The following is a 23,921-nucleotide window of genomic DNA, read 5'->3' on the forward strand; positions in this document are numbered from 1 at the left end:
GCCATAAGGTTATTTTCATTGCTGCTTCATAACTGTAATTTTGCTACTATTATGAATTGTAAGTATCCGTGTTTTCTGATGGTCTTGAAGGCTACCTGAGGGAGTCACAACCAACATGTTGAAAACCACTGTATAGAGGATCAGGATCCAAGTTTGGTGCCTAGCACACTCAAGCTTAAGGGGAGCTGATGGTCTCTTCTGGCCGTCAAGGGAACCACATTCATATGCATACAATTTAAAAATAAGGGAACCACATTCATATGCAAACAATTTAAAAATAAATCTTTCACAAAAGTTGCAATGTTCTAAACAAGAGAGGTGAAAAGTAATTTTTTGTGGAATGAGTTAGTTTTGCCTAAATGTGTAATAATAGTAATACATTTCTATTGCAGGTAATTGTGCAAAGGATTCAACTACATTTTTTAAAGTTCTGTTTATTTTCTAGTTATGGGTGTTTTGTCTGCATCTGTGTTTGTGCATCATGATTTTGCATGATAACCTGTAGAGGCCAGACAAAGGTGCCAGATCCTCTAGTATTGAATTTACAGATGGTTATAAGCCACCATTTGAGTTCTAGGAATTGAACTCTGGTCCTCTCCAGCACCTCAGATGATTGTCTTTTTGAGAACAATGGGGGGGGGGGGAAGCAAGTGTTCTATCACTACACCCTAGACCCAAAATTATTTTTCTTAATCTTTTATGAGGAGGGACCATGAGTTTCCCTAGAACAGACCATCAACTGGAGGAAACTCTTAGTCCCTACCTAGCAAACCAGTTTTCTTTGTAGAGTTCTGATTCTGTGCTAGAATTTGTCTGTTGGTCTTTTATTCTCCCCTGTAAGCAATTTTTAGAATGTATTTTTTTTTTATTTAATAGTATGGCAAGAAGTAGCTAGAGATTAGATTAGGAAAAATGTATTTCCTTTGGACTTTATAAAATTGTTAGTTTAAAATACCTTATTTAGAGCAGGGAAGGTGGTATAAGCCCTAGATTCTCCTACCACACCCTACTCAAATTCACTTGGTTAAGGGCCATAATGGGACTGGAGAAATGGCTCAGCAGTTAAGAGCACTTGCTGCTTTTATAGAGGATCCAGGTTGGGGTCTCAACATCCAGAAGGTAGCTTACAACCCTCTGTAACTCTAGTTCCAGGGAATCTGACACCCTCTTCTGGCTTCCACAGTCATCAGGCACACCTGTGGTTCTGACACATAAATACAGGCAGAACACCCCATGTAGAGAGAAATCACTTTTTTTAATTAATTTATTTTTTTATTAGGTATTTTCCTCGTTTACATTTTCAATGCTATCCCAAAATTCCCCCCATACCCACCCCCCCCAATCCCCTACCCACCCACTCCCCCTTTTTGGCCCTGGCGTTCCCCTGTACTGGGGCATATAAAGTTTGCAAGACCAATGGGCCTCTCTTTCCACTGATGGCCGACTAGGCCATCTTCTGATACATATGCAGCTAGAGACAAGAGCTCCCGGGTACTGGTTAGTTCATATTGTTGTTCCACCTATAGGGTTGCAGTTCCCTTTAGCTCCTTGGGGAATTTTTCTAGCTCCTCCATTGGGGGCCGTGTGACCCATCCAATAGCTGACTGTGAGCATCCACTTCTGTGTTTGCTAGGCCCCGGGAGAAATCACTTTTTAAGGTAAGGTCAATATATTGGGCTTTATTGGTTTGAGTCTGTAGGTTTTACCTCCTTTTCTTTTGTGTCCTGTGTATATTTTTTTAAATGCTGTTTTACAGTTTCTAATTTTTTGGGTTTAAAGGCTAGATTGTCATTAGTACATTTTACTGAGAGATATCCTTATACCTATATTTCATATGAATTGGTGATGAGTTAGATTGCAGGGATACTTTATAATGGTAGTATGTACTTTGTTGAATTTCATAGTATTTGCCTAATTATGATATTAAACAACTGTTGATATTGGTGGCCTAGATCAACTACCCTCACACTTTAAAGTATTAAACATGAGTTCCCATGAGTTCCCAAAGAATTAGTGTTTGAGTGGTTCTCTACACTAAGATTTAGTACTTGAAGTTAAAACCAGAATAATTCTGGAGCAATGGCTTAGTGATCCAGAACATATGCTGCTCTTCCAGAGAAAGAGTTCAGTTTCAGGCACTCATGCAGGTAGCTCACAAGTGCCTTCATCTAGCCTCCTTGGCATGCACACTTGTACACTTAAGAGATAAATCCTGGGCTGTCGAGATGGCTCAATGGGTAAGAGCACTGACTGCTCTTCCGAAGGTCCCGAGTTCAAATCCCAGCAACCACATGGTGGCTCACAACCATCTGTAATGAGATCTGATGCTCTCTTCTGGTGTGTCCGAAGACAGCTACAGTGTACTTATTTATTATAATAAATAAATAAATCTTTAAAAAAAGAGAGATAAATCCTTAAAGTTTTTAATTACTAATAGGAATTTTTAAAAAAGACTTATTTATTACATATACAGCATTCTGCCTGCATGTATGCCTGCAGGCCAGAAGAGGGCATCAGATTTCATTATAGATGGTTGTGAGCCACTATGTGGTTTGTGGGAATTGAACTCAGGATCTCTGGAAGAGCAACCAGTGCTCTTAACCTCTGAGCCATCTTTCCAGCCCACTAACAAGGCTTTTAAAAACAAGGAGTATTGTTGACATGCCTGTTTGTTTGTTTGTTTGTTTGTTTGTTTTGAGACAGGGTTTCTCTGTGTAGCCCTGGCTGTTCTGGAACTCACTCTGTAGACCAGGTTGGCACCTAGTTTACAGAGATCTGCCTGCCTCTGCCTCCTGAATGCTGGTATTAAAGGCTTTCACAACCACCACCCAGCTTGATATGAACAATAACTTTCTATTTTTTTAATTACATTATTTTACAATTTTGCAAATCTCTTTAGTATCTTAATAGAAGACAGCTGTGTTTTCAAAACTGCTTCTTTAATTTTCACAATCAGCTGAAAACAGGATATCCATATACTCATGGATATACAGTCAGAAAATAGGAAACTCAGGGTGCCCCTTGAGGGAGTCTAGCAGTGAAATACTACTGTTTTGTGCTCATGGTTTTGAATATGTTTAATGTGTTAGCATTCTGCTGTATTTTTGACATATTCAGATTATACTGCCTTTAGCTGTTAGCTAAATAAATCCTTTAAATTCATCTTAGTAGCTTCCTTGCTTGTTTCATTGCTCTCTAGTTCTTGTGTTCTATTATAACCCAATGTTTTAGGATCATTTTTACCATTTTTCACCCCAAACAGTTGCTGGGTTGTGTGGTTGTGCATGTGTGGAGTGAGGGTGTTTCATTTTCCTTTTGTGACAGGGTCTTGGGCACAGGCTTGCCCTAGAACCTCAGGTCTTCCTTTCTACTTTGGTTGTCTCACACAGTCTTGGTTTGTTTTAATGGTAAATGATCCTTAGAGACAAGGAATGTTCATTGGTCTTTAATTGATCTGTTTCTAGATCTTTTAAATAAGCAAAGCTTTAAAAATGATTTTTTTTAAAACACCCGACTACTTATATTTCAAATTCAGTACCACATAGTTAATGTAAACTGATCTTTTTTTCTGTGCACAACTCCCAATTTCCAGTGACACCAACATATTTCTTCACTTTATTTTTGCCACAGTATACTTGAAACAGTTTCAGATTAGTAGAACAATATGATTACTAAAAGTTGAATGGTTTGCTTTATTCTGTTTACTTTTCTTTAAAACATATCCCTTCGAATATAGTCATCTAAATTACAGCATTTTAAATTTTTTGGTGTGTGCTCTGATTATACCACCAGCTAGAAACTTAGTGAAGTAATTTTTATTTCACTTTCAGATTTTTCAGGGATTACCTTTTGCTTTGCAAGTAAATAAAATATTTTTCTAGTTATTATGTAAAATATAGAAAGCTAAGTATGATAAAAAAAAATCCTGCTTTTAGCCCTGAGGACTTCATCCCTGTTCTCTTTCTGTCACACACTCAGACTTCACCTATTCTTTATTAAACATACTGTTTAATAAAGAATATATGTTTATAAAGAAGAGGTGTATTTTTTTGCATTTACATTTATTTTTGGGGAGGCATGCACATTTACATGCCTGAAGTCAGAAGTTAACTCGTGAGTTAGTTTTCTTGGCATATGTATTCTGGGGATCAAATGTGAACCATCTTGCTAACTCACAGTGGTATTTTCTCAGGATACTTCTGTTTTAAGTGTCTAAAAAGTAAGTTAATACAAACTATCTCATTTTAGATTTTCAATAATTTTTCAATAGATAGTTTTATACCATAAAAGTAGTGGCATAGAGTTTCTTAGAAACCAGGATTTCTTGACTTAGTATAATTTATTGGGGTAGAAATACGCCTTTTTCTTCTAAAAATGTGTGTTGAAATGCTAGGTCATGTTTGTTCCTGGTGGACGCCACTGCTGCAGTAGCTCCTCAGCAGACATTCCTTTTTTTTTTTTTTTTTCTTCGAGACAGGGTTTCTCTGTGTATCTTAACTCAGAAATTTGCCTGCCTCCGCCTCCCAAGTGCTGGGATTAAAGGCCTGCACCACCACACCCGGCTAGCAGACATTTCATGAATGTTTATAAAAAGTACCATTTCAGATGAATTCAGGTGTTTTAAAAATGAGTTAAATGTTTTATTCTTGCTAACTGAGATATCCTAAGAGTTACAGTTTCACATTTTAACACTATCAAGTTGTAATAAGTAGACTAACATTATTAAACTCACAACAGGTGAGTCAGTGAAGAAATAGTGATTACAAGGATGTGAAGGTTCTAAAAGGGAAAAATATATGGTGTGTATTTTTGTATATAAATTTAAATTAAAAAGAAAGCAAATAGGTACACTTTGAGTTGTCCCCACTTCAGCCCACACAAAACTATATGGGAGCTCTGAAATTGTATAGACTTTAATTCATGTTCTGGTGCTTCTGTTAATGTGTGTGCACACGTTAATAAAATAAAAAATCAGGTACTTGAAGGCAAGAAGGTGGTGCAGGATCTCCTAGAGATGGAATTAAGTATTTGTGAGCAGTCCAACATTTGTGCTGGGAATTGAACTTACTTCTTTTGCAAGAGCAGTATGCACTCTATTAACTGCTGAGCCATCTCTTCAGACCCAGATTCTAGTTTGTTTTTTTCCAAGACAGGATTTCTCTGTGTATCCTTGGCTGTCCTGAAACTCAGAGATCCACCTGCCTCTGCCTCCCAAGAGCTGAGATTAAAGGCGTGCGCCACCACTGCCCAGCCTGATTCAAGTGTCTTGGCAAATTTAATTTGCCCTAATAGAAATAGTGCCTTCCTCATAGAGTTGTTATTATAAATGTTACATGGAAATGGAATATAGAAAAACTTTCTGGTACAGAATAATCAGTAAAAGGTAGCTTTTAATTTGAAAGTTGGTATTCTGCTGTGCGTATCTGATTAGTTTTTAAACTTCAACCTTACTTAGGGTTATGTTCATAATTTTGTAAATAGCACCTGATTTTTATTATTCCATTGATTATATGAAAATAACTAATTGTTTTTTTTAAAAAGGAGTAATTGGTACTTAGCTGAAATTTGAAGCTTCTGAGAGCTTTGCCTGTACTTAGCAGTGTTTTGCCACAGAGCTATATTCCCAGTCCCTCTTCCTTTAAGTCTTTGTAGCCCAGGTTGACATTGAACTTGTGAATCTGACTGCCTCCAACACCTAAGTTTCACTACATGTTTTCATTATCATACTAGGCAGGTCTCTCATTTTATAAATATGCCAGTGTTTACTTCAGAAATGTAATCAGGTTAAAAATTCTTGCTGTGCTGTCCAACTAGAGATCAGTCTCTAGATCTCACTTAAAGTTGGAAGGAGAGCACCAGCTCCCAAAAGATTGTCCCATGGGGCCTAGAGAGATAGCTCAGCAATAAAGAACACTGTCTCAGTCTTCCAGAGGTTCTGAGTTCAATTCCCAGCAACCACATGGTGGCACACAACCATCTGTAATAGGATCTGATACCCTCTTCTGGTCTGTCTGAAGACAGCTATTATTTGTATATACATGCTGAAGTATTGCTTATGATAGGCTATCTGTGATTTGCTTTGGAATGAAAATCAGTTGTAGGATTTGTAAAACTGGCTAATGACTATATGAACTAGAATTATTTCAGTTTTGTGCCTATTTAAAAATCTTCCTTATAAAACATTTTAAATTTAGAGTAAAAGTTGACCATAGTGGGACCTGGTCAAGCAGACTACAATAGCAGAATCAGCGGGTATACCTGTAATCTGAATACTTGTTGGTGTAGGTAAGACAGACTCGTTTAGAGTTGGAAGCCAGCCTGGGCTTCAGAATAGGGTCCAATCTCAAAATAAAAACAAAACTCCAAACAGAACCAGATGGTTTGGTTTCTCCCTGTTGTTTACTGTATGTACTATGAGCCAAGTTCATCTCCTGACCATCACATATTTCCAGTCAACAACGAAATGGAGTGGCTCAATAAAAATATAGTGGCCTATATAGAGTAGGGATTTTTTGTTTGTTTGTTTTTCTGGTTTTGTTTTGAGACAGGGTGTAGCCTTGGTTGCCCTGGAACTTCCTTTATAGACCAGACTGAGATATATCACAATTTTTAAAATTTTAAAGAAGTCTACAAAGTTTGGAAAGCCTTCTTGACTGGAAGATTGAGGAGGTAAATTTGTTAATTATTAATATGTTCAGTATATAGTAGATCTTTGAGTTGGCTGAATTTTTGGTGAAGCATCTCATAAATACCAGATTTATGCCAAATACTGAAGCTTTACCAAAGAAATCTGACCTGGTATTTAAATAAGCCTGTTTACTACTCAGGCCTTAGCATCACTAGTGACATGGAACAAAACTGTCCATTCCTCAACTTCACTTGAAACGGTTGCCTTAGAAGAAGGAGTTCCTTGTTTGTTTTCATCTTAGTTCCTATTCTATTCCTTTTGTATTGGAAAGCTGTATATCAAAATTTGTAATGTGCTAAGTTCTTAGAACCATGCACTTAGGTGAATTATAACAGATTTAATTAGAATGACCACACAGCTAAATAATATGGTATATCAAATCTGTCGATTTCAAGATCTTTTCATTATACCATGTCACTCTTCTGATTTCAGGAACCTTTGACTGTGCTGTTAAAATCTTCACTTTCTTCCATTTGTTGTTTAGATATATTTTGAGTTTTTTTTCCTTCAGGCTGCTTTGTCAGAAGAGGAAATAAATGGGAAGTTATTGAGAGTTATCCCTTATTATAGTGATTGCAAATTCTTATTTCCTGGTAATGGGAGGCAAAGCTTCCAGATATCTGTATACCATAAGTTGCTTTTGAGCCTCCTTTATTCCAGACTAGTTGCAGTTCAGAAGATATATATATAGAGCAAAAACTTGGGTTTCTGGATACTTTAGATCATATTTTGATTTTTTTGTTTGTTTTTGTTTTTGAGGAAAAGTTGTATGGTCTTTATCAGGTTATTATGGATATCAATGACCACTCCTTAACAGCACCTGTTTTTCATTATTCCATTGATTATATGAAAAGTATAAGAACTACAGATATCCTAGAATTTGTTTAAGAAAGCAACATATACCAGATTCAGCTAATTTTTTGGTCTGAAAAGGGTAACAAACTATTATGAAGCCCACCTATGAAGCAGTTCTTGTCTGAGTAAAGACTTGTATATATAGTGTAAACAAAGTTCTCAGTACATGAATGGATGTTCAGTGCAACACTGCAGAGTACCAAAAATGAGTATCTGCCTGCTGAAGAATCATTTAAATTATAATGAATCAATAGAACAGTGCTACAGTATCATTGAAGAAGTACATATTTAAATATGGTCACGTTAAATATCAAAACCAGTTTACAAAACCAGTCAGACTATTCCTTTTCTCTTTTAAGAGGATACACGAGAATTTTACTTCTGTTTTTTATGTTCTTCTAATGATAGGTTTTTTGTTTGTTTGTTTGTTTGCAATATATAGTATCACTGTGTGGCTCTAGTCAGCCTGAAACTTGGTATGTAGACTAACCTTAAACTTAGAAAAAGTCTTTGTCTCTTCATGTTGTAGAATTCCTGCCATTTGCCCAGCACACCCAGTTATGATTGTATACTTTATAAGCATCTTTGTAATAGAGCCGGACCACTGCAGTGAGGAGGCCTCTTGTACACATCAGAGTATTATGCTTAAGGTTTCTTTGGTGTTACTGTCCTTAGCTGTCATTTGAGAAATCTTCTATCATATTTTCCTTTATTACGGTAAGAAAAAGTTTGTGTTTTCTAAACAACAAGCTACTTACACAAGAAACTCCCCTGGTAAACAATGCAGTGGATTGGCTTTTAAGCAGACAGGAGGGTTACTTTCCCTTCAGAATTTGACTCAGTTATAGGAAGAAACATAGTTAAGAGGTATTTTTGGTTTGGTATGATTTTTGTTTTTCTTGTAAGTGGTTGTCAACATGTAATTCTTGTCACATGAGTAAACCTAAAGAGTTAAACATATTCAAGGACAGGGTGAGGTGATGATTCCACATCCTAAATCCAGCATTTGGGTGGAGGAGGCAGGATCTTTTAAGTTTGAGGAGTTCTAGGCCAGCCAGAACAATATAGTGAGACCAAGTGTCTCAAAAAAAAAAAAAAGAAGAAGAAGGCGGCTTCAGGGCTGATAATGTGGCTTAGTTGGTAAAAGTGCTTGCCTACCATGCAAACAGCTCTAGACTTGATTCCTATCACCATATAAAACTCTAGGTGTTTTGGTACATCCCTATTATTAGCATGCAGGAGGTAGAGGCAGGTGAATTGGAGTTTGAAATCAGCCTACAGAGTACCTAAGATGGAAGACACACCTTCAGATAGCTTTTATGTTCATAGTAATTGTTTGTTGTCATTGATAAAGGGAGAAGTGGGAAATCTGCATATATAAAACTCAAGGTAAAGCTACATAATATAAATTCCCCCAGAGAGCTGGAAGATTCTGGACTTGTTAATAAACACACTTTTAATTTAGATATTGCTACCCAACGTAATTAGTTTAATAAATAAAAGCTACGTGTTAAAATCTTAATTTTCTTTTGAAATCTGCTGTATTTGTGACTTTCTTGTGAGTAAATTCCCCCTTTCATTGTTACTCATACAACCCAGAGCTTATTGAATGCTAGGCAAGCACTCTACCACTCAGCTATACCTTCAGTTCCCTGAGTTAATCTTTTTCTAATTATGTTTTTGTCTGTAAAATAATCAAGGTTTGGCGATGTCTCAGTGATTAAAAGTACTTGCCTCACAAGCATGAGAGCTGGGTTTGAGTAAACCCATGCAAAACTGTACAGGTCTGTTATTCCAGCCTGTAAGAGAGTCCAGACAGGAAAGTCACCAGAATCGCCTGATAACTTCAGGTATCAGTCTTCCTCTGACCTGCATACTTGTGTGTTCACACAGAGGTTTTTAAAAACCATCTTCTAAGTCCTAAAACTATTTTTATGAAGTTGAATTTATTTAAGCCAGTACAATTATGAGGTATGCCTCCTAGTACATGTAAATAACTATCTAGGAAAGGTAAATGTACGCCTTGACCTCTATCATAGCCATTATAAGTAGGACTTTCTTTTTAATTGGTCTTAAAATTGCTTCATAGTAAGCGAAGCTTTACAGACATTTTACCAGTTCCAGAATCCCCTAGAGAGAATGTAAATTTTAAGAAACCAAAGGATAAACAAGAGTTAGAAGAAAAGGAAATTTTATCTTGGCTTGAATTGTTAAGTCACATATTTCAGATTATGCCAATCTGTTTCTCTTTCTTTCTTTTTTCTACAACTCCTGGATCTATTTCCTGTATTCACTATCTTCACAGTTAAGCCCAATTTACTATTGTGTAAATTAGGTGAGCTTCTCACCAGATCTCTGAATATTTATAAATACTCCTGTAGTATTTATCCTTTCTCTCCCTTTTACTGTTTGGTTTGTTGGTTTTTATTTTGAGACGGTCTCACTGTGTGCCCACCTTGACCTGGAACTCACAGGGATTGCCTTTCTAGGACTGAGACTAAAGGCTTTTACCACCACACCCAGCCTATATCTTTTGGGTTTTTGTTTGGGTTTTATTGTGGGGTTTTTTACTTCTTTGTCATATTTTTCCCATTTCCTCTTCCTATACTTTTTGGGTGTGGAAAGGCGGAAGCTATTTTTAGCCACATTCAAGTTATTAGTGTGGCACTTCTTTCTTTGTAGATTCTTCTAATTCTACAAGCTTCATAAATATCCTACTGCAGATTCTTCTCCATGTGTTTCTTAGAGCGGGACAGTATTCTTTCTGTTGTACCTACTTGAGACATAAATTGCCAAGCAAGTTGAGGATTCACAGAAAATATGAAGCAGGAAAAAAGAAAATAACTATTTTATATTGATACATTTAGAAGTCATCTAAAACAACCAAAAAAAAAAAAAGTCATCTGTGTAATACAATGTTTCTGGAGTCATTGAGCTAAATTGTGGGCTATATCACAAAATTTCTAGCTCCTTATGTAATCATTTTTCCTAATATCCTTTTCTCCCAAAGCAAAAAAAAGTAGTACTGCTAGTTTTTTTTCCCTTGGGATAGTTGGGTTTTGGCTAGAAATGGATAAGCATATAATTCAGATGGTACATGAGTTCTGCAGAAAGCTGATTGTATGCATTAAAAACCCACATTTTGAACTGGTGTGTGTGTGTGTGTGTGTGTGTGTGTGTGTGTGTGTGTGTAGTAAAAGGAGGAGTAAAGCCGTGGTGGAGCACGCCTTTAATTCCAGCACTTGGGAGGCGGAGACAGGCAGATTACTCAATTCAAGGCCAGCCTGGCCTACAAAGTGAGTTCCAGGACAGCCGGGGCTACACAGAAAAACCGTCTTGAAAAATCAAAAGAAAATAAAAAGGAGTAAAGCAGGACAAGCTGGGTTTGCTAGTGGATCCAGTATTCTGTAGATCTGGTAGGTTGTTCATTGATGGGAAAGTGAAACTACATATTTTTTTCTTTTTCGTTCTTTCTTTCTTTCTTTCTTTCTTTCTTTCTTTCTTTCTTTCTTTCTTTCTTTCTTTCTTGTTTTTGTTGTTGTTTTTTCAAGACACGTTTTCCCTGTGTAGCCCTGACTGTCCTGGAACTCACTTTGTAGACCAGGGTGGCCTCGAACTCAGAGATCTGCCTGCCTCTGCCTCTGGAGTGCTGGGATTAAAGGCCTGTGCCACCACGCCCTGCAAGACTTTATCATTTTAAAGTCCTCATAAGAGTTCCCACTTTGTTAAAAAAAAAAAAAAAAGTTTTTCATTAATTTATTTTTCCTCCCCTCTTCTCCTCCCAGCCCTACTCTCTCAATCCCCCCTTTTAAATTTTATAGTCATAAGAAAAACTGATTTAAGAGAAAATTCAACTCACATGCAGACGGAAAGATCCAATCATAAAATTGCAATTTTTCCCCCAACCCCTTTGCAATTTTTTTGAAGGGTTTTTGTTTTGTTTTGTTTTTTAAGACAGGGCTCACATATCCCAAATTTGCCCAAAATTTGCTATATGTAACCCAGAATAACCTGGAATTCTGATAATTCTACCTGTACCTCCAAAGTCCTAGGATTATAGATAGCCTCATAACACCATGCCAAATTTGTGCAAGGCTAAGAAAACTCAGGGCTTTGTGGTGCCAGGCAAGTACCCTACCAAATTATCTCTTTGTACAAATTTTCTCTCTTAATTCAGTTACTCATTAGCCTACTAAAGAATTTTCAGAGCTGTGCTATATGTGTTAATTTCCATTATCTAAATACAGGGTTGAACATAATGCTTTCAGTAATATATATGTGTAAGAAACCTGAATCTTGAATTGTGTCCCAGTTTAAGGATGGTGGTTTTAAAAAGAAATTTGGTTTGAGGCTTCCTGTAGTTGAAGTTCCCTAACCTAAGTCTTTAACAAGGTGAGAAACAATATTGTATATGAAAAACCCAGTACCTAAACTGAAAAGAAATTGGGCCTATGATGACAATTCTAGGGAAGATTTTTAAATTGAATGTATATTTAAGCTGGAGTCTAAGTAAATGGATTATAATCATTAACTCTAGTAAGATCTGAAGTCATGCTGCCCCTAGAAAAGGAGGCGTTGTACCTAACATTGTAAAGACACTTTGTTAATGTTTATCTTGACCTAAGCTAGAGTAGATTTTCTTTTTTCTCTCCTAGATGACATTGTTTTATGTACTGAGTTCCATGTAATTTCAGAATTCAAAATATACCTCTCTGACCCTAGATTAGTCTAAATATTTATCTTTATTTTTGTGAGTCATAATTGAGTATCAGATTTCATAACAGTTTTTATACAAGAAACTATTGTGTCCCAGGTTTTTCTTGGGAAACTGAGGAAAATTAGTATAAATTTTTACTGTAAAGGCCTTATCGTTAATATGTTTAGAGAATTCTGCTCATCAGAGTAAAAATATTTTTGGTGTTTCATTTGAAATATAATTATGAGTGGTGGAGACTTTAAACACAGTTAAAGGAAAGCAGGGAAGACAAAGGGCTCTCTAAGAAAAGGGCTTGGGATGCGTGGGGTAGGGATATTCCCTTTATTTTATCAGAGACTGAAATGGAAGAAATTTGACATTCTGGTGGCTTATGGGGAGCTGCTCAGAGATTGCTTCTTGGCTGAGTTGCTGTCTGCAAAGGCTGCTAACAATCGCTTGTCTGGCAGCAGATCTTGTTCATCAGGATTGCATCATCTCTGGGAGAGTGGCCAAGGTCCACAGCCTCAGTACAAAGACTGTCTGAAGCATACGAGGCCTGTTCTCTTTCTAAAGCTGCACTCTTCTTCCTGCCAGTCCTCTTCACAGGATTGCTAAAGCTGACTTGTGCGTTTCTTTCATTGGGTTGACTGTTTACTGGTCTCTTGTCTCCCAGCTGCTTCCGCCTCACCTGTCTGATACATTTCTTCTGAAATCTTAAAAGTCTAGAAACTACATATAAATGGTAACTCTCAAAAGAGTGCTCAGTATTGGAAGACAGGCTGGGTTTGTTAGTGGATCCGGTATTTTGTAGATCTGGTGGGTTGATAATTGATGGCAGAGTGAAACTATATTTTTACTTTGCCTCTGTCCTTCCTCTTACTTGCTGCTGCTGAATACTTGACTATTTTATTTCTTCTTTTTACTGTCACCTTCAAACCTTTTTTTTTTTCACTTCAAAATTGTGAATATACTTTTGAAAATATTTTTCTAAAGATTACTTTGTTTTCCAGATTTTTAAAAATTGGAAACATGCGCACGCCCACACCCACACACATAAATGTAAAGGGCATGCCTTCTAATGGATGGTGACTTGTGAACAGCTTTCTTCCATGTTTATGACCTGTTATTATTTTGGATATTGAGAGCTCATTTTGGTCAGTACTATATTTGACTTTGTGAAATAAAAACATGAATTTAAGAAATTCTGATCACCTACTCTTCCCTTTCTTCATTCTCTTTCCCCAAATTTAATAGGTTCTCTATTTTCCTTTCCTTTTGGGGATATAGTAAGTTGATGGAATTGACCCCAGGTAGAACCGATTCCCCCTGCCCCCAGTTTTTATAAGGAATGGAATGGGGAAAAGAAAGGAGTCATCATTTAATATGTTTTGCTAGGCCTGTATCCAAAGTAAATCTGGTATTTGATGAAAAGAGGTCTGTGCCCCATGTGGTGGTGTGTGCCAATAATAGCACTTGGGAGGGTCAGCCAAGGAGGATACAAGTTTAAGTCTGATGTGGGCTATAGCAATTGCTTAAAAACAAACAAAACAAAACAGAAATGTAAAAGTTACTGAGTTTGGAACCCCCATGGAAAGACAAGAAAAACTTGAGAATCCTGAGGGGAACAGTTTTGATAGAAGGGAAGAGAAGGGCAGTATCTCATCACCTTGGAAACCAAGGCCATTTCCTTCCCTCCCTTAGTTATTTTGTGTTAGATGTAAATGGAAAGTAACAAGTAATACAGAAATAAAATTATTAATCTGTAGTGTTCCACTTTTTGAGCACATCAATGTTTCTTCATATATTAAACTGTGTCTCAGCCTTTTCTAGGGTTTCAGAGCTACTCGCAGATAATTGGGGGACCTCAAAGGTGACTGCCCCAAATCCTTTTCATTTGTTATATTTTGAATTTTAGTAAATGTTGAACTTGGTTACTATGATGGGATCACTCAGTAAACATTTCTTGATTCCTCTTGATATGTCAGGCATAGTATTTAATCATTGGAACTACAGCAGTGGTTTAAAAAAAAAGTTTTGTTTTTTAATCCCTGCCATAATTTGTGTTCTGGTGATAAGAGTTTAAGTAATGGAATAAATTATATTTTGAAATTATTTTTGTCTAGACACAGTTCTTACACATCTCCAAATTAGGAGATTAAATTAATAGTTACTCTAGCTAAAATTTAGCTTGATAAACCAGAGTAAATGTTTTCTTACATGAGATATTATAATAAAAGATTGTATATGGATAATCTAGTAAAAGTTCTTTATCATTTAAATAGCTATATTTTACATCATTTTTCAGTGAAGGAACCATATAAAGAGAGTTTCGTGTATCAGAATTTGAATTAGGAAACCTCATCATTGGGGCTTGAGAGATAACCCAGCAGTTAAGAGCCCTGGCTGTTCTTCCAGAAAATCTAAGTTTAATTCCCAGTACCCACAACCATCTATAATTATAGCTTGATGGGAGCTGATACCCTTTTCAGATGTACATTCAGACAAAACAGACATTTAAAAAGAAACCCCATTATTATGATTTAGGACAACATGGTCAAGCTGGCCTATTAAGATTGCCTTTATCAGAATAGTAGCAGTAGTACAGTTATATAACAATTGGCAAGAGGAAAAAGAATTTACAAAGAGAAATTAATAAGCTAACTTCTTAATGTTTCTTAAAGTTGTGTATCAACTGTCCAGATAGCTGGTGTAATATCTCACCACTGCATTTGAGACAAGTATGTAGTCCAGGCTGGTCTCTCTTGAACCTTCTGCCTTGGCCTATTGAATGCTGGGATTACTGGGTGTGTGTGCCTAGCTATTGTGTTAAGATTTCATAAGGCAATGTAAAAATAATTTATTCACTCTTGAGAGGAGGTACTACCTGAAGTAACTTTTTCATTTTTGCCTTGTAATACATCTTTTTTTAAAGTTACTATCATAGGGAGAAAATTAACTATGTGTGTCTGTAGATAATAGGTAGTTGGATGGGTAATAATTATTTTTATGAATCTATTTAGCTTATGAATCTATGTTAGCGGTGGCTATAGCAAAGAATCATTAATATTGTTGAGTAATTTTTAAGGCCTTTTCTGACATAGAACACATGATTTGAATTCTTCTGAGTAATGATCATCTGACAGATTCTGGTGGTTATCTGGTCAAACAACTTCTAGGCTTTTCTTAATGCAAATTATCTAACTAAAATTAGAAGAAGTACCCTTCAAAATGCTCTTTGGGTTTATTTGTGAGTGTTCTCTTTGTTTTGCCATTTGAAGATTTTTGTGTCATTTCCCCAATTGCTTGGGTGTTTTTTGAGAATTCTTGTTTAGCTACTTGAGGGGGGATGGATATTTATTTGCAAGTTGGTACAAAGACAGCAAGTGGAGCAGTCACACTGATCATGAATTGTGTCAAGTCGATAGGAAAGTTCACTTCATTTGCATTTTAGTTTTAGTTTTAACAGTGTCACCCTGAGTTGGATGAGAACAGGTATTTTGCCACACCCCGTTTCAAGAGGCCCAGGTACTACAGAAAGCTGCTTTAGTTTATCGCATCGGTAGCTTTCTCAAGTAATGGTGCAAAAGTAATACCTTTATATGGTCTTAATTTTGGACTAATTGACCATTCAGAATTAGTTTTCTTTTGCCACATTAATGTCTCATTTATCAAAATGAAATCCACATGACTCAAATCAGTAACTATTTAAAATCTTCGTTAATTGATTTTAGTTGGTATCATATACTTTTTGTTTTATTTAGCTATTTTTTAATAGTATTGATAATTTTACTTCTTTCTTTTTCAGATTTTAGAGGCAGGGTTTCTCTGGGTAGGTCTGGCTGTCCTGGGAATCACTATATACACTGGACTGGCCTTGAACTTAAGGATTCCCCCCCCCCCGCCTCTGCCTCCTGTGTGCTGGGATCAAAGGCTTATGCCACCCTCACCACCTGGCTGATAATTATATTTTACCTACTGTGTTCACGAGAGTCTTTTTAGTCTAGAGGTCTTTGACATTATATTGACTTCTAAACACATAAAATGCTTCTTGTTTCATCTTTTAGTGACTCTTCTTACATTAGTATGAAACCACTAATATGAATCATGCTAATTCTGTTTTTACCTCCAAATGCCTTAATCTGATTTTTTTCCCCATATTTACTACTCACTGATTTTTTTTCTTCCTAAATAATACCAGTTTATGGTTACCAAATCAAAGTTTGTTCATTGCTTTTTTTATGCAAAATAATATTTGTCATACAATGTTGTTTAGGATTTCTGTTACGTACATGTATACATCCTTTTAAAGTGGTTATTAAATCAAAACAAAGTTGAGCAGGAGGTACAAGTTTCTGTATGTCCTCTATATCCACACATACTTAGCTCTCTCCCTCCACCCCTCTCACACATACTTAGCTCTCTCCCTCCACCCCTCTCACTTACGTTTCTCTTCATATCTATCAGTATATATTGCTGCACAATTGTGGGTTTTAGATAATTACATGATCTCTAAGACTAGTTAAAAGAAGTCAGAGAGGGTGGAGAAATGGCTCAGCAGTTAATTAAAAACAGTGGCTTTTCTTCTACAGGACCTTGGATTCAAGGCCTAGCACCCACATAGCAGCTTACAGCTGTCTGAAACTCTATTCTGAGGGGATCCAATGCCCTCTTCTGGCCCCTGTGGGCACTACATACACTTAATGTACAGCATGCAAGTGAAACACATAGATTTTTTTTTTTTTAACAAAGCAAGTTGGGGGCATAAGAAATGGCTATCTGATCAAACAACTAATTGATATCTTCTACCAGGTTTATTTTAGAAGGGATAAGTGAGTGTTGATTAAACTATGCTTATTGATTGCCTAGAAGAAGTTTAAGTGAAATTATTAAGGAATAATAGTTCTAGGATTCTTCTGATAACCATCCTGAATCTTAAAATTTGTTTGGTATATCCTAGACTACTAGAAAAGTGTGTCTGCTGGGCAGCTAACGAGTGAGGAACATGTGCTTTTTAGTAAGCCAGTTAGACTATTGTTTTCACTTTGGCAGAAAAGAAAATAATGAAAATAGAAATTTAAAAATAATCATAACGTTTACCAATCTCCTTTGTAGAACATTAGTAAATTAAAATACATAATAAGCCAACAAACAACTTTTTAAAAACCTTATATCTATTCAGGGAGCTAGAGAGATGGCTCACTGTATAAAAAGCACTTGTACAACTTTGAGGACCTGAGTTCAAATCTCCAGTGTGCATGTAAAGGACAGGAGATTGTTGCTTCACATGCCTCTAACCAATATCAGCAGGCATAGATCCTATAAGTCAATCCTACCAACTTACTGGCCAGCCTGCTAACCCAGCCAAAACGGTGATTTTGCAGTTTAGTAAGAGACCCTATCTCAAGGGAATAAGATTTGAGAGCCATAGAGAAAGACAGCCAGAATCCTCTTGTTTCCATGTGCATACATGAGTACTCTCAAACATACACACTTGACAAGCATACACTGTGCAGAGACACCACAAACACAAAGAGTACTATCCTAACAATACAAAACACCCTATAGCATTTAAGATAAATTTAAGAAATTCTCTAGTCAGTGGTTATTTTCATTTTTTGTGGCAGGATTCCTCATGTCCGTAACATGTTGGCTGAGGCTCTGCAGTTCACCCCCACTCTTTGAGTGGTCAGTCTCCATTAATTGGACCCCGTGATTCCCACCTTCTGCTGTCTTGGACGTCATGAGCATTGCAATCCCTCTGGGAGTCACCACACCAGATACTTCCTACTCAGATATGGCTGCTGGATCAGAGTAAGTGGTATTTCCTAGATAATAGGATTGCTACAAGTTCGTGTGAGGATGGATTTCTTCTGGGCAGTTCATAAGCTATATGTAATATTTTCTTAAAACCTATCCCACTAAAGAAAACATTAGGCATACCCTCCCCCTCCCCACCCCCCAGTTGGAGGGACAAAGAAATTAGAAGGGGGAGGAAAGGAGCTTTTAAGGAGGGATTTCTGGGTAAATAGAATCAAAGTTGCAAAGCAGTGGTTACATTTTCCTTTGTTTTATGGGTGGGGAAGATTGCAATGAAGTAGGTGTTACCACCTCCTTCTAAAGAGTTAATTCTGATGAAGAGAGATAGGTTTTCTTTCCAACTGATTTTCTTTGAAGGCCTCTTCCTATGTACTTGTCATTATTCTAGAATAAAGGGGCTGAAACTTTATATGGGCAGACTGCTTAACCAGCTCACTGTGGGGTAGAAGGCATGGAGAGCTGTATCATCTGTTTTTACAATATTCGTTGCCTAGAAAGAGGACCTTCAAAGTCAGTGGTACCAAACTTGTTTTTCAGCTAAGAGCAGCGTTAGGAATTCAGAATTTGTGGAAAGGCCCAATCCCTAAAATAGACTCAGTTCTTTGAAGAATTTAAATGCCAAATGACAATGAAGGTAGGCCTTCATTATACAATTCTATATATTATTCAGTTTAAATTTTTTTAGCCTTTTGTATCCCTTCTCTTTAAGTTGTCCAAGATTGCCCCCGCTCACAGATTCCCCCCTCTTGTCCTTTTACCTCCCTTGTACCCAATCTTCCTTGCTTACAGAAAGGAAGTGGAAGCCCCCTACCTTTCAAGACGAAGTGGCACTACACCAGGATGTGAAAGTCCAGCGAAAGAGACCCAAGGGGCCTAGGGGGCAGCACACCCCCAGAAGCCAAGTCTATTCCAGGCAGTACCAGGGATTAGGGTCTGGGCTGGAAAAATCCTGGTGTTTTGAATATGTTCAGGTCCAGTTCAGACTCTTGATCCCACAGCCACTTCTTGAGTGAGGTGGGTGTTGCTCTAATTCCCGTTTCTCTTGCCATTTTCAGTCCCTGGGAATTCTTTCCCCTTCAGCAAAGCAAAGCGACTGTTCCAGAATTCTGGGTTGAATGGCGTCCCTTGTTAATAGTGGTTTCCTTAAAACTGAGGATACTATTAAAGAGCATGTATATTTCTTCATAAAGCTACATAATGTTGATTTTTATTGTGTTCCTTAAAGAGGAAGACATGAAACTACCCTAGGAAGTAATATATGATATTCTGGGGTAGTCTGGAATTGAAAGTCATTTTTAAGCTTATTCCCATAATACAATGGGAGGAGGGAGGGCATAGGAAAGACTAGTTGTCTTTCTTTATTATAGTGGTTTTTGTTGTTGTTGTTGTTGTTTTGTTGGTGTCATTTGGGTTGGTTTTTGTGTGTGTGTGTGTGTGTGTGTGGTTTGGTTTTGGTTATGGTTTCTGCATGCCAACAAGATTTAGTTAAATACTATTAGCTGAGACTTCCAATTGTGTAATTTTTCTCTAAAATAAAGTACTTAAAACTCTTCTGTGTTATTGGATAGCCAGCTCAATTGTACAGTGGTTATAGGTCTTTATAAAGTCAGAAAATAACAACCTACTGCAATGTTAACAAATGATGTATCAGTAGAAAGTACTAATATATATGAAAAATAAAGAGGCTAAACAAGTAAGTTTGGAATTGGTAGGTAAGGAAAAAACCTAAACCAGTTATTTTTAAACAGATAATTTCTTCAAAGTATAACAGTAGCTGCACATATGGTCTGGGGAATCGAGGAATAATGCAAGAATGAAAGTAGCCTGGCCTGTACTACAACTGTAGTGCTGTGTCCTAGAACTTTCTAAGCTTCTCATTCATTGTCTGCAGACAAAATTCTGATAACTATGGTCAACAACCAATTTCACATTTCTTGTTGATTAGTTTTACAAAGGGTATTAATGTCAATAATTCAGCTTATTTGCTAGTCTTACTAATTATTAATGATATTTGTCCTTACTTCATCATGTCTAACCATTGTTCCAAGCATTCTCAAGATTAAATGTGGTATTAAGGGCAACATAGCTAGCCAAGGAAGAAACCTATACCTTGCCTTCTGAAATTATTAACTCTTGATTGTAGTAGTTTACATTTTACAATTATATATACCAGGTTACTTGTAGGGAAACTTGTAGATGTAACAACGACCATAAAAAGATCTTTTCATCTCTTGCATGACCAAAAATCAGTTACTTTCTAAGAGGTGGCCTTATAAGAGGCTGCATATTGCTCATTGAACATAATTGATGGGATATATTTGTTGTGAGCCCAATTTCTCTGTGTATGCCCAATTCTTAAGACATTTTAGTCACAGGAGGAAAAAGGATAATCATTTGCATAAAATGGTTGTCTAATAAAGACATGCAATACTAATACTTTTTTGTGTGGTTTTTTTGTTTTGTTTTGTTTTTTGTTTTTTTTTTTTTTAGTCCTGAGGCTTGAACCCAGGTCCTCACAGACTAAACACTCTATGACTGAGCTATCTCCCCATATCCTATACTATAAATTTTTAATCTATATTTTAAAATACTCATAAAAATCATTGTATAATTTCTAACCAATGTAGACATTGTAAAGTTTCCTCATTTAATCTAAATTTTAGATTAGGTACGCATAACAATATTTTAAATGGCTGTGCTTGAGCTTGACTACATATTATGGAGCAGTAGGATGGCCTGTTAACCTCCACAATATACGTTTTATTTTTATTCCCTAGACTTGCACATGAAGTGCATATGTTCATATTTACCCAGTTTGGAGATGGGTAAGATATAACCAACATAGCTCCATCTCCATGGCCATCTTTTATTTCATGCAACTTTTTTTTTCTGTCCCACAAAAAGCTTCATTTCTAATAAACAACTTTCTTATTTCACCCCATGTGTTTAATGGTATAAAATCCCCTACATAAAAATATGTACAGCCCTTTGAATTACTTACCTAGTAACATACATAGTCAATAACAATGTATAAATCCATTACTTTCTTTTAACTGTCCATCATAGAAACTAAATTCTACCTTCATTTTATTAATGCTTGTCTGCCTTTGGTTTCATTTAGGAAACCCTACCTGTTTCCTAACACTCAGCCAATTGCCTCAGTGACCCATGTTCAAATCATCCTTTTCTCAAGAATACTTACCTGCATTCTTGATATCCCCTTCCAGCCACCCCACTGCCAATTCCCAAAGTGCATGCACCTCACTAACAGAGAATACTTTCCTCTGTCTAAGTTCCTCACCTAGAAATGACCTTTGCTGTTATTAATAAGACCCCTTCTCACAGTTGTGGACCATAAAACTAGGTGAGTTCAATACATATCTCAGAGTCTTCTCATCCCTCATGTCTCAGTTCATGTGCTACCTTGAATTGCACGGTTTATTCCTGCTTAGTTTTGTGTGTTTTATGTATCTTGAAGCAGGAAGGTAGTTATTTGGAACAAACTGAATTAATTGATTAGCTAAAACCCTTTGATCTCTGGAGTTGTGTTAACACTGGTGTTGCTAATGGGTGAATTTGTTCTGATTAATATACATTACGGATAATCCATTCTTACTTCTCCCAAGTCATAGAATTACATTCCTTAATTATTCTTCAAAATTCTATAAAACCAAACCAGGTAACAAAAGTAAAGAAACAAGGAAAAACCTATTTTATCCTTGGCTATGGATGCCTTTTTTTTTTTAATCAAATAAACTTACATAAAATTTATAACCTTGAATGTGAAAAAAAAAAATTCTGGGCTTAAAGGCCTCAATACAGTTTATAGATAGAATGTTATCCTTGCTTTCAAACAATGCATAATGGGAAAGGAAGAGGCTTTGGAGTCAGGCAAACAACTTTGTTTCAAATCCTGACTCTTATCAGCATACGTGCTTAGAAAAATCATGTAATCTCACCACCTTAGCTTCACTTCCCTCTCTATAAAAAGGGGGTGACCATGCTTAATAATTGCAGGTATTAAATGATTTAATACATGTAGACCCAAGTAATAGATGATTCATAATGGTAGTCATGGTTACTATTTAATATGAAGCAAATTTAACTCCCAAATTCAGTTTTATTTTGAAGTTCTATGTTACTGTCATGCAGCTGTTAAACAATTGTGTCCTTGAATATGCTTGCATGTCCTTGGTGGATGAGAAATTCTAATATGTGAAAGGTATTTGGGGGTTCATCAAGATGAGAGGTGTGATAAATATAAGATGCCATTGTTTTTGCCTGTACTTTCTTCAGGGTATCCTGTCTTGGTAGTGAATGGAAGAGGGCCTGGTCCCTGGGGCAGTGCAGAAGGCACTTTCATCATCTCACTCACTGCAAATGTCATGTGAGGTTTCATGGAAGTATTAAGAGATCCAATTAAGAAGAATAGTTCTGAGTCTAAACCAGCCCAGAGTGGCTTCTCTAGGGGAAACTCCCCGCTCTGCTGGTACGTTTGTGTTTGTCATTAGGGACACCTTGTATCCCAGGTGCCTGCCTTGAGACATCTGCCTGTACTGGCTTCATGTTACACACAAATCCACATTCAATAACACTATTATTTATAGGCGTAGTTATGTTAAACAGACTTTCACTAAGTTCTTATTCTAGTGGCTGGTGGTTGTGGAAAGAGAAGGGATTAGGATGGGAAGTGAACTGTTAGTTTAAGGGAAGAGTAGGTGTTATGCTATCATGCATTGCTTTTCGCCTTTGTGCAGCCCTGAATCTGTGGAGGCTAGTCCAGCAGTTAATGAGAAGAGCGTGTATTCCACTCATAATTATGGGACCACTCAGAGGCATGGGTGTCGAGGACTGCCTTATGCTGTGAGTATGCACTTGTTTCTCTCCAGAGCAGTGATCTTCTTGGAGTGTAATCCATTCTTATACATTGTGACTTTCTTGAAATGTTTATATGCAGCATGACGAAGTTGCCCCTTTTGCACTTCCCTGCCTCCAGCGGACGTCTAGCCCTGCATCATTGTTCTTGTTTTTATGTCCCAGTTGACCTTGGCATTTTGTTTTATCACTTTCCTGGTTGAAGCCAAAAAACGAAGGGTACTACTTTCTTCTTTCTTTCCATATGTACCATACTTTAGGGGAGAGAGGGGCCAGTGTTTGGACACTGTTGATTTAAAAAATCTTATTTTCAGGATCATAATTACGGAGCCCCTCCTCCTCCGACACCTCCTGCTTCTCCCCCTGTCCAGACGATCATCCCTCGTTCTGACCTGAATGGCCTGCCGTCGCCCGTAGAGGAACGCTGTGGAGACAGCCCGAACTCTGAAGGAGAGACTGTTCCTACCTGGTGTCCTTGTGGTCTTTCTCAGGATGGCTTCCTTCTCAACTGTGACAAGTGCAGGTAAGATCCTGTTTCATCTAAATTCAAACCTGGGTTGCTGGGATTAGGGTTTCTTATCAGTAGGGAAAAGCTCAAAGTATTTCTTCTTGTGTTTGTTAATGTAGATGATTCCTTAGTGCTCCTTGGCTCGAATTCTCTGCACTAGGTGAGAATTGCTGACAACAAGGAATGAGAGATTGATGTTAAAGCTATTGAATTTGATAAGAAATTTAATGTCCTGGAAACATTTGGTAGGTGGGAGGGAGGGGGTAGTACATACGCAGAGACACTTCTCCCATGTATGATGTGCTGTGCTGCATGCTGCTGGAAGGACTACTTTAAGTTTATTTTCCCTCTTTAGGGGAATGAGCAGGGGGAAGGTTATTAGACTTCATCGGCGGAAGCAGGACAACATATCAGGTGAGCAGAAGGTGGGTTAAGCCCACATTTTGACTAAATATTTTGATTTAAATGTTCTCCTATAGTAC

The 23,921-nt window shown here is 37.0% G+C and overlaps 1 protein-coding gene across 34 annotated transcripts in view; it reads left to right on the plus strand.

Moving 5' to 3' along the window:
• The window catches only part of Setd5 (SET domain containing 5), a 76,171-nt gene that overhangs the window by 9,810 nt on the left and 42,440 nt on the right, over positions 1 to 23,921 (plus strand). For 2 of the 34 annotated variants that reach the window (XM_030255612.1, XM_011241484.3), the window contains 6 exons: positions 17,864 to 18,050; positions 18,846 to 19,070; positions 22,814 to 22,919; positions 23,014 to 23,150; positions 23,246 to 23,454; positions 23,795 to 23,853. In XM_030255612.1, coding sequence (XP_030111472.1) covers positions 23,088 to 23,150; positions 23,246 to 23,454; positions 23,795 to 23,853 — 331 coding nt within the window. In that variant the 5' untranslated portion in view covers positions 17,864 to 18,050; positions 18,846 to 19,070; positions 22,814 to 22,919; positions 23,014 to 23,087. Of the gene's footprint in view, positions 1 to 17,863; positions 18,051 to 18,593; positions 18,691 to 18,845; positions 22,920 to 23,013; positions 23,151 to 23,245; positions 23,455 to 23,558; positions 23,600 to 23,794; positions 23,854 to 23,921 lie in introns of those variants that run through there. The other 32 variants (XM_017321769.2, XM_017321767.2, XM_011241482.3 and 29 more) reach the window with 30 other exon arrangements.

The sequence above is a fragment of the Mus musculus genome, chromosome 6 (assembly GCF_000001635.26).
Source record: "Mus musculus strain C57BL/6J chromosome 6, GRCm38.p6 C57BL/6J".
NCBI classification, from domain to species: Eukaryota; Metazoa; Chordata; class Mammalia; order Rodentia; family Muridae; genus Mus; species Mus musculus.